This window comes from Panthera uncia, chromosome D1, assembly GCF_023721935.1.
Source record: "Panthera uncia isolate 11264 chromosome D1, Puncia_PCG_1.0, whole genome shotgun sequence".
Taxonomy (NCBI): domain Eukaryota; kingdom Metazoa; phylum Chordata; class Mammalia; order Carnivora; family Felidae; genus Panthera; species Panthera uncia.
Window position 1 is genome coordinate 96,014,188 of NC_064808.1, and position 18,864 is coordinate 96,033,051.

At 55.3% G+C, this 18,864-nt stretch overlaps 2 protein-coding genes and 1 long non-coding RNA gene across 3 annotated transcripts in view; 1 reads left to right on the plus strand and 2 right to left on the minus strand.

The window, feature by feature from the left end:
• TMPRSS4 (transmembrane serine protease 4) overlaps nucleotides 1-3,747 on the minus strand; it is a 40,061-nt gene extending 36,314 nt beyond the window's left edge. The window contains exons 1-2 of the mRNA XM_049641064.1: nucleotides 3,676-3,747; nucleotides 3,143-3,196 (exon numbers count right to left, since the gene is read on the minus strand). Coding sequence (XP_049497021.1) covers nucleotides 3,143-3,196; nucleotides 3,676-3,747 — 126 coding nt within the window. The remainder of the gene's footprint in view (nucleotides 1-3,142; nucleotides 3,197-3,675) is intronic.
• A 6,917-nt stretch (nucleotides 3,748-10,664) lies between these two features.
• SMIM35 (small integral membrane protein 35) overlaps nucleotides 10,665-18,864 on the plus strand; it is a 48,718-nt gene continuing 40,518 nt past the window's right edge. The window contains exons 1-2 of the mRNA XM_049641076.1: nucleotides 10,665-10,703; nucleotides 10,762-11,011. Of these exons, the coding sequence (XP_049497033.1) occupies nucleotides 10,665-10,703; nucleotides 10,762-11,011 (289 nt within the window). The remainder of the gene's footprint in view (nucleotides 10,704-10,761; nucleotides 11,012-18,864) is intronic.
• LOC125909492 (uncharacterized) lies at nucleotides 15,950-17,782 on the minus strand. Its single transcript, XR_007453709.1, has 3 exons — nucleotides 17,506-17,782; nucleotides 16,657-16,799; nucleotides 15,950-16,188 (listed from the first exon to the last, which is right to left on the minus strand). It is a non-coding gene; the product is annotated as an uncharacterized LOC125909492 (long non-coding RNA).

The window sequence follows — 18,864 nt, forward strand, 5'->3', positions numbered from 1 at the left end:
CTCTCTCCCCCTCCTCACTCTCTCCCCCTCCTCACTCTCTCTCTCTACCCCTCCTCACTCTCTCTCTCTCCCTCTCCTCTCTCCCTCTCCTCACTCTCTCCCTCTCCTCCCTCTCTCTCCCTCTCTCCCTCTCCTCCCTCTCTCTCCCTCTCTCTCCCTCTCTCTCCCTCTCTCTCTCTCTCTCCCTCTCTCTCCCTCTCTCTCTCTCCCTCTCTCTCTCTCTCTCTCTCTCTCTCCCTCTCTCTCTCTCTCTCTCTCTCTCTCTCAGTGAAGGGCAGATCATCTAAGCAACAGAAGGTGTGTGAGTAGAAGCTCATGTAGATGTCCACAGTAGACAGGGCAAGGCCAGATGAGAGCTCTGTGGCACCCCTGGGGACTTGATGGAGACCCGTGAGGTTGTTGCAAGAGGAGGGTGGCAGGGCAGGAGTGGGTGGGGGTCTGTTTTCCATGTGGGGGTTCTAGGTTAGATTTTGCTGGGCAACAGGCTCTGAGGCTGAAACAAATTTGGGGAAAACGTTGACCAAGAAGACCTCTAAGGTCCTTTCCTGAGGGCCTGTGACTCCGAAGAGCTCGCTTGATGTTAGCCTGCAGCTTCTGTTGCCCCCTCCCACAGAGAAGACTAGTTCAAAGCCTGATTTACTTATAATTTCCTCTCTCTCACTTAGTTTTCTATCCTCAGTGATCTCATGGTAACTTGCGTGTTTTTTTCCCAAGCGGCTTTGGGTATGAAGCTTTTTCCTGGTATTCTTGAAAGTCTAAGTTAATTCTGTCCGTTGGTTTCCTTTGCCGTGTGTCCTTTTCCTCCTAGTGACCTTTGGCAGGGTAGTGAGGGATGAAGGTCTCTGGACAGAAAGGACATTGTCTTTCCTCCACTTGGTCACGCCAGCTGATACAGTCTTCACTCAGTGCACACTTTATATTACAAAGTTGATCAGCTTCTAGGTAGGGAGATACGGGGCTCCCTGGCTCTGCAGTTTCCACTGCAAGTTCAAGTTCGAGGTCTAGTCTCAAGTTCAGGTCTATGGGTTCACATCTGGGAGGAGAAGGAGGGCATTATGAAAAAATCTGAGCACTTGATATTGAAGTCCCAGAACTTAGAGATCTTGGCGGAGTGACCCTTTCAAGTCATGAGCCTCTTGAGTCTTGGCATTTCTCATCTCTAGAACGAGGGTCATGATGTCTTGGCTGGTGTAAGATGCGGGGAGATTCGGGAGGTGAACGTGCTTCTCAGGCTGCACTTGCTGCGTTCAGGTAGGGGTGACACATTCAGCGAGTCCTACTCACCGGTGGCCTGGCGGGGTACCCCCCTCCTTGGGGATCAGAGACGTGATCATGAGTGAAGGCCCCGGTGTCAGGGTGAGAGTAGGCTGGGGTGGGGTGACCTCGGCTGCATCATCCTCTTTGTGTTGAGGTCTGTGGGTGAATAAGTGGCCTGTTCTGCCTGGGGTGGGGTCAGCACTCGGCTCTGCCTCTGTTCCACCTGTACGGAACCGAGGGCTTCGCTTGGGTGTGTTCTTCTCTGAACCTTCCGGAGTCTTGCCAGTGCCTGGCACGCAGTTGATGCTTGAGGAACACGCGACGAACGAACGAGTGAATGCGTATTGTAAAGGAGAAATTGAGATCCCAGGAAGTGCCTAACCCTGTGGCGAGCTCAGCCACACCAGCGGGCAGAGGCCAGCCTGACCGATGTGCGGGACATGGCACAACGGGAGACCGCTGCCGCCCTGGACAGGTGCCGTCTCAGTCTCTCGCCCCCCTCCCTCAAGCGTTCCATTCATCCGCTACCCTGTGCGCATCCCTGCTTGTGCATGGATTAGGCCGGGGAGCTGGAAGCTGCTTTGGGAAGGAGTGGTAGGGGAGGGGTGTTGCGGTTTTGAGGCTTGTTTACAGATTTCTCTGCTGTAATCAAGACAGAGCCGCAGGCTGTGAGGTGGAGTCGAGCACGTCGCAGAGGGATTGCCACATTGGTTCTGCTCAGACTCTCTTTCCAGTCCCTGGGGTTTCCAGACAGGCTTGGGCTTGTCTCTCTCCACTTCCGCACCCCCTGCCCCCCACGACTCCCACCCCCCGCCCTGATTGGGATGAAAGCACTTTGGTGACACCCCTGGTAGATTCTGGCAGCTTTTCCAGTCGGACTTGACTGACTTTGTTATCAGTGTCAGATACATCAGCAGGTTCTGGGAATCCAGTCTTTTGTCACTTACTTGTTATTCACTCGCAAGCATTCATCACATGGCTATTGTGTGTCCGGCCCTGTGCCAGGTTTGGGGCTAAAAGTGGGAAAAACCCAGTCCTCAAGAAGCTCCCAGTCTGGCGGCCACACGTTTACATGAAAACGTGGCAGCGGAATGCATTTTAGGTTGTGAGGAATTCGCCGTCTTGGGGATGGTTGCTTGGGCATTTGAGGGGTGTTACTGGGTAGATGTTTTTATGTGAGCAAGAAGGAAGCCCCGGGGGGGAGCTGCTGGGAAATGTGAAACGCAGATTCTCAGGCCTGAGAGCCTCTGTCTCTTGCCATCCCGGGTTGGCTCTGGGGCTTTGGAAAGTTTGTCCAGAGTTCCTGAGACCTGTTTTCATGTCTTCCCCCCCCCCCCCCCCCCAATTTTCCCCCTTACTCTCCCCCGCCCGCCGCTTCCCACCCTATCTGCCTGGAGAGAGCCTGTTCATCCTTCAAGTTCCAGTGCAAACACTGTTTCTTCTGGGACAACTTCACAACCACCCTGGAGAGGATTCACTGCCTTCTCTGCTCTAGGGGTCCCTTGTCATCACCTCTGGTATTGGACTTGCCACAGTCTCTTTGGATCCTTGGCTTAAGGAGCTCTCCTTCCTCTGGATTTGGGCAAGCTCCAGGGCAGAACTGAGGCGTTGTACCCTTGTGCCCCCCTTGCTGCCTTCTGGAGGCTGGCCAGTTGTAGGGACTGGTTAAATGGCTACGTGGAGGGAGCTACTTCGGGGGTCACAGCAGCAGCAAGCCCCCCACCCAGGTAGGGAGGGTACTGGGGGAGCAGGCAGGGGCCTTAGCCCTTCTTTGCCGAGCTTGCCCTCTAGGGTCTTTCCGGAGCCCAGGATGGCATCACCAGGGCTGAGTGGTGGGCCTTCCCGTGCTCCTAGACCCCCCATTGCCGCAGGCTGGCCCACTGACCTGGCACATTCCTGAGTCCTGGCCAAGCCTAGCAAACTCCTTGGTCTGCACCAGCTGGAAAAGGGGAGAGGGAAGGAAGAACCTGCTTCCTCTAGAGCAGCCAGAGGGCTGGGACTGACCTCGGGTGTTTAACACTCTACTCTGGTGGCTCATGGTCTGTCTGGGGCCTCGTGGGCAGTAAGGAGTCAAGACCAGGATGGCCAGTCCCAGGGTCCCAGGCTTCCCTCCAGGCCTCAGCCGCAGCTGAAATATCAAGGGAAACATTCCCCTCGGGGACAGAGATGGGGCTCAGACCTCTGCCCACTGCTATGAGGTAGTAACTGTGCAGGACTTGTCTGTCCAGGGCGGGGCTGGCAGGGGTGAGAAGAGGCAGGGAGGGGGAAGGAAGGGCTGGGCCCCAGCATGAATTTGTTTCATCTTTCCCCAGGGCTGGGCGCTATGGCCCTCCCAGCCTCATTAGAGGGAAATGACTGGGTTATTAGGCACAGGTGGTTTCACGGCTGGCTCAGGGGCCAGAAGCTCTCTGGTCCTACCCGGGACCCCGGCAATGCCACTGCCAGCAACGCCCAGCTCCTTGCCTGGCTGGTGAAGTTCAGTGGGGCCATGCCGCCCACCTGTCACTTCCTGGAGGGGATTCCTCTTTGGCCCCACATCCTTACGCTTACTAGCCCAATCGTTCCACTAGTCGTCGGCATGCATAGGCGTGGCATGGATAAGATTCCCATTTTACAGAGGAAGAAAATGAGTCTCAGGAAGAGCAAAGTCTCAAGAATAATACGCTAAGAAGGGAGCTGGCTGTTCGACCTTTTGATTCTACAGTTTGTGCTCTGGTTAAGTGCCTTAGAAACTGCCCCCTCCCACGTCACTCCCTCGAGAGGCACTCAGACCGCCTCGGTGTCACCAACAAGCAGCTCACAGCCGCGCAGGCAGGCAGTGCCTCCTTTCTCTCCTGAGAGCCCAGCAGGATGCAGCTTCTAGGCACACAGGCTCGGCTTCTAGGTGCTTCCTTGGATGGGGCTGTGGGAAGCTGGTGCTTCCATCCTGGCTGGATCGCAGAGGAAAGCAGGCCAGCCCTTCCCCTCTCTGATCCTCAGCTACCCCAGCCCTGGGTCTAGAGTTTCGCCAGGAGAATGCCACTTGGGGGGGCCCCAGCAGGTCACCTCTGTTCCCCTTGGATGGAAAGCTTCCCCTTCCCTCCCCTTTCATTTTCGTGTTGGTTTTTGGGTAACTGTAGCATCTTTGCCAAGAATTAGAGATGGAAAGATTCCCTGAGTTCCACCTCAGACTCGGATATGATCTCTTCCCCTCCCTGTCCTCAGATGTCCTTGAGAGATGGGATCGATTCTCTTTGTCCCAAGACAGTGCAGGTGCTCTGGGCGTTCGGAGGAGGAGGAGAGAGGGCAGGGTCTAAAAAGAGGCCAAGTGGATCTCCACAAACACCTTAGATTGTTTTGAGGCAACTGTCCCTTGTTTTCTGTAGGAAGAAAGGGAGTCCATTTCCCCACGGAGGCGGCAGAGGGCCATCAAAACAGCCCCTTGCCCTTGGAAAAACAGTGCCAACCTCCAGCCAACAGACCAGGAGACCTTGGACAAAAGAGCACGAAGGATTTAGGAGGAGGATCAGGGAGGGGAAGCCTGGCCTCTGTGTCCCGGCATCCTCGGTGCTGGTGCAGGGGCTGCTGGCAGGGAAGGGAGAGGAGGGCAGAAGGGCACGGAGACTTGCAAGGGCTGGCATGTGGGGGTGATTCACTGTTCCCTCTTTTTTTTTTTTTTTTTTTTTTTTTTTTTTTTTTTAACCAGGAAGGTGTTACAAAACTCTCAGGCTGCTTGAAGGGCCCTTTCTGGGGAGACCTGCCCTCCCGCAGGACTCGGAGCAGGGGACCCCCACACTCACCATGCCGGTTCTGCGATCTTCCATATTTCTCTACAGGCCAGAGCTGAGGTCGGGAGGAGGACCTCCTTGGATCGGGCCCTGGCTGGTCCGCGGGTCAGAGACACCCTGGGCAGCACTGGCCGGAAGAGGCCTAAGTGCAGGGCAGGCGTTGGTCCCGCGTGTCAGGCATCCCTCTCCCCTCAGCACCCCGCTGCCTCCACCGCTGCATTCCAGGAGTGATTTGGGGACTGCTGGCCAGTTGATTAAAACAACCCTACAGGTGAAGTTGCCAAACTGGAATGATTAAGTGTCTTGTAACCTCACACCCATTGTAGGGGCTGGGACACACCTGGAGTCATTCGTGGCCTTTGGCCCCTGAGCAGGTGACACGCCTAAGATGTTGCAAAAAGCCTTCCCGCCTGAATGACATCGCCCCCCCCCCCCCTCCAGCCGGGTGCTGGCTGACGGAGATGTTCAGAGGCGTGCACGCTCCCTCGCTCGCGCTCTCTCTCTCCAGGTTGCGTGACTTCTCCATGTGTGGGTGCTTTTGACTGGGGTTGCGGGGAGGTGGAGGAGAGTGGGGCGCTCATCGGAACTGGCTCATTGCCATGTGTGGAGCAACAGGATCAGAAAGCCCATGGGGCGGTTTCTACCCTGTCCCTTGTCCCCCCCACCCCCGGCGCGGACCTGGCCCGCACGGGACTCATGCCCAACGTCCCTGCCAGCATCCCTCCCAAGGGTTTCTCGCCCCGCCTCACCGGTTATTACCTATTTGAATATCTTGGCCTGAGTTGGCCCCTGGCCAGGGGATATACAAGGTGAAACCTTGACCCACAGAGCCAGGGAGCTGGAAGGAACCTGGGTGACTGTCTTCTCCCATCTCTCCATTTTGTGGGCGAGGAAACGAAATTCCAGAGAGGCGAAGCCACACAGCTCAGATCCCACGGTAAATTAGCGCCAGATTCCGAACCAATCCAGACGCTCAATGCCTCCTGGAGACCAGTCCAGGGTGGACATGTGCCTCGTCCCTTCCAGCGATGGCACGCTTGCCGTCCACGTGCAACCGTGTGAGGGACGTTATGTGTTGCCAGTCGAGGAAATCCGAGCCCGTGCCCATGAAGTGACCGGCCCCCAAATCACACCGAGGTTTTGGCAGAGTTGGGACTTGAATCTGGTTCCCCATGTGGACGGGCTGATGGTAGTACAAGTGTCTGAGGCCCTAAGTCCACGGTCTGGGGAAATATGGCGCCTGGATGACTGTAGTGACGTCTGAGCGGGAGGATAGTTTTAACTGATTGATGGCTCCACCACCGCTGCTCAGTGTGGTGTGGCCTTGGACTTGTCTCTGAGCGGCAGAGACCCAAGGCTGGTCTGGAGGGTCTCTTGGGCCAGTATGGCACCAGCCCTTTTCCCATCTAGGGCAATGAGCCATTCATTCATTCATTCATTCATTCATTCATTACAAGTGTTTTATGCTTTATTTATTTTAAAGGGGTTTTTTAATATTTATTTTTGAGAGAATGAGAGAGAGAGAGAGAGAGCGAGTGGGGGAGGCGCAGAAAGAGATTGGGAGACACAGAATCCGAAGCAGGCTCCAGACTCTGAGCTGTCAGCACAGAGCCCCACGTGGGGCTCAAACCCACGAACCGCGAGATTGTGACCTGAGCTGAAGTTGGACGCTTAACTGACTGAGCCACCCAGGAGCCCCACTTTATTTATTTTTTTTTAATTTAAATCCAAGTCAGTTAACACATAGTGTATAATAATTTCAGGAATAGAATTTAGCGATTGATCACTTACACGTAACACCCAGTACTCGTCCCAACAAGTGTTCCCCTTAATGCCCCATCACCCCTTTAGTCCTTCCCCCCCCATCCCACACCCCGCCAGCAACCCTCAGTTTGTTCTCTGTATTTAAGTTTCTTATGTTTTGTCCCCCTCCCTGTTTTTATATTATTTTGGCTTCCCTTCCCTTACGTTCATCTGTTTTGTATCTTAAATTCCACACGTGAGTGAAATCACATGATACTGTCTTTGACTGATGGATTTTACTGAGCATAATACCCTCTAGTTCCATCCATGTTGTTGCAAATGGCAAGATTTCATTCTTCTTGATCGCCAAGTAATATTCCATTGTATACGTGTACCACATCTTTTTATTCATTCATCCGTCGATGGACATTTGGGTTCTTTCCATACTTTGGCTGTTGTCACTAGTGCTGCTTTAAACATTGGGGTGCATGTTAGGGCAGCGGGCTTTAGAATTGGAAGTTTGGAGTGAAGTGGCTATGACCTTAGAACAGGTGGCTTCAAGGGACAGGCTGCAAAGACCTAGGCAGGTGCCTCCCTTTTCAAAAGAACTTCCACAGTCAGACAACGAGGGGCCGATGGGCCGTCCTGCACAGGCTTTCCCTGGGCTGGAATCCTCTCTATGCCAGTCTAAACATCTGGCCCCAGGTTTTGAATCGCCTTGCCGGGCACTCAGGTGATGAACAGGAAAGAGCGCTGCACAAGAGCGCTGCTGGGTGTGACGTGTTGGAGGGAGGATTACTCAACCCTGCTGGCTCAGCTCTGGGCCCAGCTTCCAGGTGGGTCTGGGAGCCCGAGGAGAGACAGGGATGTTGTGATACCTGGGGAAGAGGCTTGCAGAATCTACAGGGGGAGGCACAGAGGCTGGAGTGAGCAGGGAGCCCACACCTCCCAGGGCCCAGGCAGGGGGCTACCACTGGACACCCCCCATTCGTCCAGGGGCAGCCTTAGCTTCCCACTCGACCTCTTCTTCCTCCCTCTTCCTTCCTTCCTTCCTTCCCTCCCCTTCTTCCTCCCTCCCTCCCTCCCTCCCTCCCTCCCTGCCTTCCTGCCTTCCTGCCTTCCTGCCTTCCTTCCCTCTTTCCCTCTTTCTCTCCTGCCTTCCTTCCCTTTTCCTTCATTTTCCCCCAGGACATTTTTACTTGGATATGCAATTTTTAGGACAATGTATTAATTTGCCAGTTGTTCTGATGGCACATTCGACCTTCGTATCGGCAACCATCCACTCATCCATCCAACACTTATTTTCTGTGGTGGTAAAGAGCACTGTGGTTCGATCTGTAGTTGGAAAAAATACATAGCTTGTACCTTGCGAAGCTCAGTCTGCCCACGCCCTGCACGCCTGCTATGCAAGCAGGAGCTTCTGAGGGCAGCAGGCCTTCCAGATCCTTCCTGCTCCAGGTGTGTCTGTGGAGTCACCAGCATCCGTGCATCACCTGGGAGATTGTTAGAGAGGCAGAACCCCCACCCCACCTCCCCCTTGCCCCGACAGACCTACGGACTCAGGATCTGTATGACAAGATCCCTGGGAGATTCATATGTACCTTGAAGTTTCAGAAATGCTGTTCCCGATCTCTTCCCACGCTTGGGAGTGGGTAGAGGCTGTTATTTCTGGAGTGAGCTGAATTTAGAGACTGGAGCTTGCCATCGATGAACCTCTGGGGTTCCTTCCAGCCAGCAGAGCCTATGGTTCTTTCCTCTGAGCCCAAGTAATTTGAGCTCGGTTTCAGCGACAGACCCTTCTGTTGGGACCTCTCCCGGGAAGTTCTGTGGACAAGGACGCAGACGGTGGGTATGTGCCAGCAACGGCCCATAGCATCCGAGCCAAGTGGCTCTGAAATGAGGCGGATGGGGGAGGCAGTGTGTGTCTGTGGGGACAGAAGGGACGCCTTGGCTCACCGTGAGGTGTGCAAGTGTGGCTCTCTGTGGATTCGCTCACTTTTGGGAGAGGATTTTCACTGCTAACCAACCCTTCTCCCAGACATGGTTTAGGCCCCAACACTGTGGAACGAAGCCTCACATGTCTGCACCAAAGAGGAACCGGGGACATCGAGAATCCCTAACTGTGGCTGATCTGTTCGGGTGGGAGCTGACCTTGTCTTGTGGTCCTTGCTGGGATCAATCCCCCTCGGGCTGAGGGGTAGGGAGTGGGGGCAGACAGAAGTATCTGACAGAACAACAGGGCACGTTTGGTTCAATAAAGCCGCGGAAGTAAAACATCGCTAATATGTAACGTGTTCCTGTGTGCCAGGCTTTTATGCCTGTGTAAAGAAATTGCATTACCTTATTCAGACCTCAGGGCCACCCTAGGATGTGGGTGCTTGCGTTACCTCCATTTTATAAAGAGGGAGGGGTGCCTGGGTGGCTCAGTCAGAAGTATCCAACTTCGGCCCAGGTCATGATCTCACAGTTCACAGGTTCAAGCCCCACATCAGACCCTGTGCTGACAGCTCAGAGCCTGGACTTGCTTCAGGTTCTGTGTCTTCCTCGCTCTCTGCGCTTGTGCTCTGTTTTGCTCTCAAACATTAAAAAAATCTTTACAAAGGGGGAAACTGAGGCCCAGAGAGGGCTGTGCCCCAGGCTTGTGTCACCTCGGACACCTGGGCCTTTTCCACTTTTTCATGCATGGTTGGGTCCTGCATGGGCCGTGGAGAGGGTCTGCAAGGGCCTCGGCAGTTCTCCAGGGCCCTTGAAAAGCCACTCACGCCCCCGTTGCCCCAGAACTCTGGGCCATCCCTGGGGACAGTTTCCACATTGCCCAAGTATTTGAAATTGGTCTCAGAAAAATACCTTGCCATTCGGCCTTCTCCCCACAAATTAGGCAAAGACTGAATTTCCCATTATTGCTGAGTCCAGCCTTTCTTTTCAGGTGTCTCTAGAAGATGCTCTGAACTTTACCCTGGAACTGCTTGTGGTTGAAAGAAATAGGGAGGCTGATGGGGTGGGCAACATTGCCTTTCGTCCTAACTGCTATGCATCTGAGACCATGAACATATAGGACTTGCATGATTTTTTTTTTCAAGAGCATGGTTAGAAATTGTATAGATGAAAACTTTACTACATTTGTATTCCCAGCTTGTACACGGAATAATCACCATGTATGGTGTTACATCTTTTTAAAATCTTTTCTTTGTTGAATGTTTATTTTTGAAGGAGAGAGAGAGAGACAGCGAGTGAGCAGGGGAGGAGGAGAGAGAAAGGGAGACACAGAATCCAAGGAGGGCTCCAAGCTCCTAGCTGTCAGCACAGAGCCCGACCTGGGGCTTGAACCCCCAAACCGGAAGATCATGACCTGAGCCGAAGCTGGAAGCTTAACCGCCTGAGCCACCCAGGAGCCCCTTGTGGGCGTTACATCTTAACTTTAATGGCTCTGTCACTTTCCAGCTATGTCACCTTCAGCACGTTATTTAACCCCTCTCTGTCTCACTTTCCAAATCTCTGAAGTGGGTGGCAATAAATAAGACCCACCTTCTGGGGCGGCTGTGAGGGTTAAGTGACTTAAGGTCGAGAAAGTGCTTACGGCAGGACGCGGCACACAGTAGGTGCCATGGAAATACTGCCGGTGAAGGAAAATGAGGATGATTTCAGTTGTGGGTTAATGAATCGTCACCCTTAGAATGTGTTTTTTGATTACCGTGGGCCCTGTATCCTGTGCACGTCGTTCATTCTTTAAAGCTTCATGAACAGTACGTGTTGGTAACTCACGTTCCAGCCGCATCTTCTGCCAGTTGTGTGGGTGAGGGAGGGACCCTTACCCCTTTTGAGTCTCTTCACGGTCTGCCCTGCGAGGTGGCTGGGAACACCGGGGAGCAACGCGGGTGGGGAACTTGGGGGAGCAACATGGGTCGGGAGGCTCCGCCCACCCCTGAGCGCAGGCAGGCGAGGTAAGTGACTAGCTTGCGTAAAGGCCTTGTGAATTTCAAGGACCCGGATGTAGATCCCTCCGCCCCGCTCGGGGAAGGGCTGGACTGTCCCGCAGCTGCGCCCCCTCTCGGTTCTGAGAGCTTCGCTGGGCTTTGTTTATGCTGTGCTGGGCTCCTTCTCTGGGCTCGTTCTGCACCTCACTGCCTCTGTGAACCAGGCGGAGGCTTCACAGGACAACACCCCCGATTCCCTGTGGCCCAGTTGCTTAAGGGTGCCGTCTAGAAGCCCTGAATCACATGATCCAGCTTTGACTTTCTGCAGAGGTACGTTGGCAAAGGCTTGTCCGTGTGATCAGGACAGGTGCTCCCAGTTCACCCAGGGAGCCGGCTCGTGGCTCATGCGAGATTGGCCCCACAGCTGCAGAGGGTATTCTGGAATGTAGAAACCGTGGACCTAGAAAGGAGGCAGGCGGAGTACCTGTGGTGTCTTACCTGGCATTGTTGAGGGAAACATCACCCGTGTTTCCCGGCACAGAGCTTTGCAGTAACCAAGCTTTTTCTTACGTGACCTTCAAAACGACCTTGTGCAGTTGATCAGAGAACTGAGGCTCAGAGAAGCGGAGTGACTTGGCCGGGGCCACTAAGACGTCCACCTGGAACTGACCCGTCCCAAACCCCTTCACATGGTACTTTCTTCTTCTGCCTTTTGTTGACAACCGGGCAGGATAGCTTTTTGCTGGGTTGGATAGTGTCCTCTAGGAATTCATGTTCACCCGCGTGCTCAGAATGCGACCTTATTGGGAAGCAGGGTCCGCGTAGGTAGATGTTGTTAGTTAAGATTAGGTCCTGTTGGGGAAGGATGGGCCTTGAATCCAACACGATTCATTAGAAGAGACAGGGATGGACAGGCACAGAGGAAAGAAGATGTGAAGACGGAGGGATTGGGGGAAGACTGATATGGGGGGGGGGGGGGGGCAGAGATGGGGAGGTGCAGCCACAGTGGAGGAACACCTGGGGCCACCGGAAGCTGGAGGAGTCAAGGAAGGATCCTCCCCTAGAGGCTTCAGAGGGAGCCTGGCCCTGCCAGCATCTTAATTTCAGACCTCCAGCCTCCAGAACTATGTAACCCTAGGTCTCTATCGATTAAGCCACCTCATTTGTGGGCCTTTGTCACTGTCGCGCCAGGAAAGGAACACAGCGGCAGCTCCCAGGTCTTTTTCTTCTCTGTGTTCTTCCTCTTTGCTCTAGAGTTGCCCTGTGTCCTTGAGGATTATACACACAGAACAGCTAAGTCCTGGCAGCTCGTGTCCTCTGTGGACAGGAGTTTTGATCCTTGACCTAGATTACGTTTATTGCAGCAAATTCACTTGTCTACTCCTATTTGGCTCTGGCTTTTTTTTTGCCCCAATGTAACTTGTACCACGCCAGCTACACCAAGCATCCTGCGTCGGGGTGAGATGATGTCTGGGGGAGGGGGTAGGCAATGTGGCCATTGTGCATTGGGAGCGGGCTTTTTTTTCTCGCAGCCTGGGACTGGTGGTCTCAGGCTGGAGGCTTGGGGCTGTGCTGGCTCTTGCTCTTGGCCTTCAAGTCCAGGCTGGACCGGTACTGGCTGGCTGTTTGTCTGGGGTCCTGGGCTGGTTTCTCCTGAGGTAGGCCTGCTGGGGGGGGGGGGGGGGGGGCCCCCCGGGGGGGGGGAGGCCCTCCTGGGCGGGGGAGGCCCTCCTGGGTGGGGGGAGGCTCTGAGCTTGCTCACACTGCCACGTAAAGGGAAATATTGAGCAGGGAAGTGACCCCCCTGCCCCCTCAAAAGGCACTTCCTCCACCAAAGCCATTGAGCCAGATGGTTGGAGATGTTTGAGTCCTATCCTCTGCCTGTTTCTGTCATCGCCCTGGACGGCCTTTTTTATGCTGGGACTTCTGCTGCTAGTCCTTGTGCTGAAGGTGGGCTGGGAGGGAAGGGGGGGCAAGCGAGGGGCGATGGAGATGGGGTGGTGACCAGTTCGAGTCCCAGCTTAGTGACCTTGTACAACAGCCTTAAGTACTTAGGGACCCTGCGCAGCACTTCCTAGGAGGGGCCGCGTGTATCTTTATACCTGCAGCCCCAGTTTGGCACGTGCACACGAAAGGTGCTTAAACGCTGCTTGGGTAAAAGTAGCTTAAAACACAACTCCTGCCATAGGGGAAGATGATTCTGGCAGCCGCACAGGGCAGAGGAGGGAGGTGGGGAAGAATCGGTCGTAGTAGTTGAGGTGAAAGATGGACAAAACCTCAATCACTGCTTGGTCCACAGGGCCAGGGAGGATGGAGAAAAGGAGGAGACCTGTTCTCTCTGGCTTTGCACTTCGCGTTTTGCCCTGTGCTGCCTGCAGTGGGTACCGTGGCTGCTGTCGTCCTAAGAGCCTTGCAGGCTCCGTCTTCCGGTTCCCATGATGGCTGCAGAACGGAGGTGACTGGTCTAACAGCCCACAGCCCATACCGGGCGGGCCGGCCTGGGACCCAAGCTGGTGCAGGATGCTGGTGCAGGACCAGAAGGGCCCCCTGGGGGAGGGGTCGGGGGTGGCTGAGGCTTCTGTGTGGCTGCCGGTGTGGATGGGGGGTCCATTAACAAGTGAGTTCGTTGGGTTGACCCAGTTGGAAGCAGGAATGCTTTTAGATTGCCTTTGTTCGGGCTTTGGCAGGTCCCCCACTCCATCATTTATTGATGGTGCTGGTGTCTCTCCCTTGACTGAGTGCTTTTGGCCACAGAGCGATGCTTGGGGGAGAGGTTGCTCGGCTCCTTGAGGCTCCCTGGCCTCCCTGGGGTTGCAGGTGCCGCCACGGTGCCTCCAGTGCTCACTCCCTCACCCGGGGTCCCTACTTCTCCAAGTAGGCTTCGTGTCTCGCATGGAATGCCATCAGTGAGCAGACTTCATGAGGTTCACCATGCAGACATGGTCCTGGATGTTCCCCACGCCATCTCCCTTGGCCCTCATCCTCTCCCTGCCTGGTGCCCTGAACCAAAGTTCTTGAGCCTGGAAGTCTCTGGCCTGGACCATCCCTTGACCTCATTCCTGGCTCTGTGAATCTCTGATTCATCAGACATTGACTGAGAACCTACAGTGTGCTGGGCACTGGGGACACTCAGATGAAGTGCCTTCCCTGCCTCCACATCTCTTGACCAGGGTGGAGAGGTGGGTGGCGAGTGACTGGGTGGGTGGGGGTGACCTGGCCCAGACCTCGCCCTCTGATCCGTAGGAAGATGCTGTACTGAAAGAACAAACAGAGCCCGAGGTCGGGGCACTCTCTGCGGAGGAGGTAACATTTGAGTTGAGCTTATGAGGCTGAACAAGGACTTGCTAAGTGAAAGAGTCCGGGCTCTAAGGGGGAAAAGAACATTCACAGTCCAGAGAGGAGGCTGTATGTGTTTGGGGAACCAGCTATTAATTCCACAAATATTTACTGAGCACCTGCTCCACGCCAGCCTCGTGCTGGGAACATAAATCCTCCATAGCCCCGATTATGAGAAATTTACAAGACATCTTCTTTGGCGGGACCTTTACACAAAATGAGGAATTTGGACGCAGACCTTTTGTATACACTAGAAGTTCTCAAACTAGGGTTTTTGAGCCCTGGAATTATGCAAGATGATCCACTGGGAGAGGAGGAAAAAAATCGAAGCCTCTATTTATAAGCATTTTTTAAAAAAAAGAATTGGAGCTTCTCGAATATTTACCTTACGGGTTGACCCTGGTGCCTGTACTTAGCCCCTATGCCATGCATGTTGCCTGCGTCAGGGAGGGTCGGAGGGAAATGGGGTGAGGGGTTCCATGAAATCGCCAGGGGCTCCTTGCCGTCCTCCCTCACTGTTAGCACATTGTAACATATTTACATCTGTTCCTGCAGTGGATTTATGGGTGCTCTTATCTGACTTTAACTAGCTGACCCTCACACAATGGACAAGGTCTCAACAAGTTTCCTGGAAAGACACTGGGGGCTGGAGAGAGGGTGGGTCACCCAAGCGCAATCGGGACAGCAAGAACTTGGCAAGGCTGTTGCTCCCTCCCCCACCCCAGCCTGCTCTCAAAGGGCCCCTTGTCCTCTTTCCATCCTGAGTTAAAAGTGGTAACAATCCAATTGTAACCAGTGGAAGCCAGACCAGAAATAGTCAAAATTACCAAGGTAATTGGCAACATAGATTCAAATCTCCTGATGTCAGTAATATTCTTTCCCTAAAGGTTTGTGGTCTTTTAGATATTGCGGGGGGGGGGGGGGGTGGGGGGGGGAGGGGGGGGGGGGGGGGGGGGGGGGGGGGGATGATGGCACATGTAAGTGCATAGACACATAGATAAAAATACACCCGTTAGGGATGGATACCAGCATCTGTTTGATTAGACACAGCAGTCAAAGTAGTTTGGGCATCCTGGCTCTAGGCAGTAAGGAGCCAGTGGAAGCTGTTGAAGCAGGACAAGGACTTGTTTGGTTAATTTCGGAAGCCCTTCCCTGGCAGTGGTGGAATGAGAGACTGGGGAAGAGAGAATAAGAAGGGCTTCTGCAGAAGTCCAGGTGAGCGAGGATGAGGTCCTGAACCCAGGTGAAGGGGACAGGAGAGGAGAGGGAAATTTTACACGTGAACTGGACTCGGTGACTAATAAGTTTGGAAAACACGGCAGGGGGAGGATCCAGGGTGAGCCCCGGCTCTCTCAGTGACTGTGGGCGGATAGTGGTACCGTTGACCGAGGTGGCAGATGGCAGTGAGGGGTGAGTGTGGGGAGGGAGATAAAGAGTCTGGATTCGAGCAGGTTGAGTCAGAGATGCCCGTGAGAGCGGTGGGTGGAGCTATCCTGCTTGGTCAGGCTTCTGGGGGTCTTGGGCTGCGGGCACCCCTTGCCCAGGCAGGGCCCAGGTGAGTGAGTGCTTGAAGGAAATGCAATGAGTTCAAACGTGATGAGTTCATAAGGCAGTACTGGTGTCTCCTGTCCAGTCTCTAGCCTTCCCAGGGGCCAGACCTTTTCCATATCGTATTTCTGGGAACCACCCAAAGTGTAGGTTCCCCTTGTTTTCTTCCTCTTCTGAGCCGTCTTAGGCTGTGGGCAGGCTCCTACTCATGGGGCTTCAGGCAAAAGTAATTGGGAAAGCCTGATGAGGCTGGGTGTGCCCTTGCTCTCATCTTCTGGTGCGAAGATAAGCAAAGTGAAGGGCAGGGGAGGAGCCTGGTGGGGCAGGAGGGGGTGTGGGTGCCGAGCAGGTGCCAAGGCTGGGATAGGTGTTGGGTCACTGAGTCCGGTCATTTCTGAGTTGCAATTTCTGGGCTGTCCCCGGTCAGGATGTGCTTGTCTGAGGGTCCACCCGGGGCTTGACACGGAGAAGGCTAGTGGTTTTGTCGGTGACGCCTCTGAGGACGGCATGTGGAACTACCAGCTTGCCCCTCTGGTGGGATCCCGGGCTCTGTGTGTTTGGGGGACAGGGTGTGTGACGTGGACGGGAGGCTCGTGGTTGTCTTCTTCCGTTTTAGTATTTTCCTGTGGCAGGGAAAAGAAGAGAAGAACAGATTGGGGGGGGAAGCAAGAGAATGAAGCAGAGTTAGGAATGAAGGAAGAAAAATGAAGAGGAGAGAGGAAGAGAAACAGAAAACAGGAAGGAGAGAAGAAAGGTATCTAGGAAATTCCTTCCCCGCTGAAAGAAACGGAAAGATCAGGATTGAGATGGGAAGTGAGGGCCATGGACAGGAAAACAGAAGGCGGTGAGAAGGCAGAAGTGCAGAGATGTGGACGAGACAGAGGGCGAGGGGTGGGGGGGGTGGTGCGGAGGGAGGGAGGGATGGAGAGAGGCCTGCTGGGATAAAGCGCTTGGCCCCGCCTTCCTTCTCCCCCCACCATCTGCCCGGTTCTCAGTTGCAGAATCAAAGGGGCCAGAGCTGCAGCCAGCTGCCCGGTCTCCATTCCCGACCCCCCAGCTGGGCCGCGGGAAGGGGTCAGAGGCGGTGTCACCATTGCTTCTGCTGGGCAGGGGGCCCTCAGGCAGGGTCTGGAGAGGAGCCAGGCTGACCCGTGGTCCCGGCCCCTGGGAACCAAAGGGGTGTCTGCCTTCATGCAGTAGTCCTTCCTGGCTGCTTCTCTCGACTTGCTTTTCCCTGTGATGGAACAGAACCGTGAGCCCGCGTGCCGGGTGGTCACTAAGGACCTTACAGTGCAGAGCGGGAAGACTGGGTCATAATAAACCAGGGCCGAGGCAGTGCGTGGGGTGAAGCCCTTCGTAACCGTCACACCCTGTGCGTGGCAAGCGGCACACGCTTGCACCCCGACAGCCGGGCCGTGGGCTGCAAAAGCGGTGAAGCCTCTGAATACTGAGGGCTGGTTTTCTGAAGCCAACTCATAATGGGAAGAGAAATGCCATCTCAGAGGCCTGGGGAGCAGGGGCCTACTCTGGCTTGAGTCGGTGACACACGTCTAGACAGAGAAGGCGTCGTCACAGGGGGGATCCCGGGTGCACAGGAAATAAGCTGCATGGCTCTGAACAAACCCAGGTCAGAGGACAGGGCCTGGGAGTGGGGGATGCTGGTAGGTTCCTGATGAAGAGGAACTGTGGTGGAGCCCTAGTGGGGGCTGTGGGGCCTTTTCAGAGAGAAAATTTCCCTCACACTCCCCCCCCCTCCTTGATCTGATTGTGTGTTCATTTGGTGCCCAGTTACTGATTTGGCTTCCATGGGACCCTGATGCCAGGAAGGAGGTCACCTGAGGTGGGGACTCATCCCGCTGGTCCCTGGAGTAACTATTTTAAAAAATCAATACGTTGGCATAACTGCAGCAAGAAATGCTACGTGTCGAGTGAGAACTTACCAGACTCTGCTGAACGCGTTGCGTGAATATGGCACCCGGCGTTGCCAACGGTCTCGCCAGGCGGGCGTTCCTTCCTGCGCCTCGTAGATGGGAAGCCGGGCTCGGGTCCGGGGTTTGCGGCAAGGCTCTGGAGGCCAAGAGCCTGGTCTCTTCACCCTTCTCTTCTCGGAGGGGGTGGGGGCGATGCTGGGCTCGGAGCCCGGGCCCAAGTACAGCCTGAGTCACCCCCACTGGACGTGGGCGGTGTGTCTGCCCCTGAGAAGGCGGTGTGAGGAGCCCCGTGTCTGGACAAGCGGGGCTCGGGCCACGTGCTGGCACCGGCCAATGCCTCGGGGGGGGGGGGGGGGGGCGGCATCTCTGGGAGGCTCTGCTGGCCCGGGGGCCTCCCCGCTGGACTCCCCCAAACCTGCAGCCAGGACCGCTGCATCTGCAGGACATGGGGCTGGATTTGTAGCGTGGAGGTGCTCGCTCCGTCCCTCGTTCTGGATCAGCAAGGGAAGATGAAGGGCCGGTGGGAGTGTCAGCCTAGGGATCCAAAGAATGAGGGCAGCCGAGCAGGAGGGGAGCTGATGTGAGGGCCGGTGTCTGGCTGAAAGGAGATTTGGAAGCCAGATTGGAACCAGCATTCCAGGGGACCGGGAACTGGCAGGGAACCAGAGGAAGAGAGGGGAGAAGGGGATTTGCTAGAGGTGAAGAAAAGAGGGACCCTCTGTAGGCCCGGGGGTGGGGCTCCAGCCAGCCAATGGCAGCTGCTTGTGCCCCACCTGGGACCCAGGGGCACAGAGGACCCTAAGCTTGGGAGGGAAGTGAGGCAGCCACCTCTGGGTCTCCACCACAAATGCTTCCTGGGGCTGCCGGCTCCCTGTCCAGAGTCCGCCGGCAGCTGGGGAAGGGAGACTGGTGGCAGCTTTGGCTGCTGCCCAACCCTGACTCATGCCTTCCAGAGCCACCACATCTTATTTTAACATTTCCCAGGGCTGTCATCGGCACCAGGAGTTAATTGCAAGAGGGCTGTGGGGGAAGTGGGAGAGGGTGTTCGCACTCGGAGCACGGAAAGGGGCTGGGACTCCTGTTGCTGGAGGAAAGCCTCAGCCTCCCTCCGCCTCCCTGCTCTGCAGGGCGGTCAGGAGAGGAGATGTCTGGGCTCTGGGCGCAGACTCTAGGCAGGCTCCCCGGGGAGAGGCACCGGAGTGGACAGACAAGGTCCTGGCTGCGTTTGCCCCTCGTCCCACAGAGGCGGGCATGCAGACGCGGCTCCCAGGCTCGGGGTGCAGAGATAAAATGCTAATCGCATTTTTCTCCACCTTCTGGGCCTGCAGGGTTTTCGCTTGCTTCATGGGGCCGGTATTCCCCTTCCGC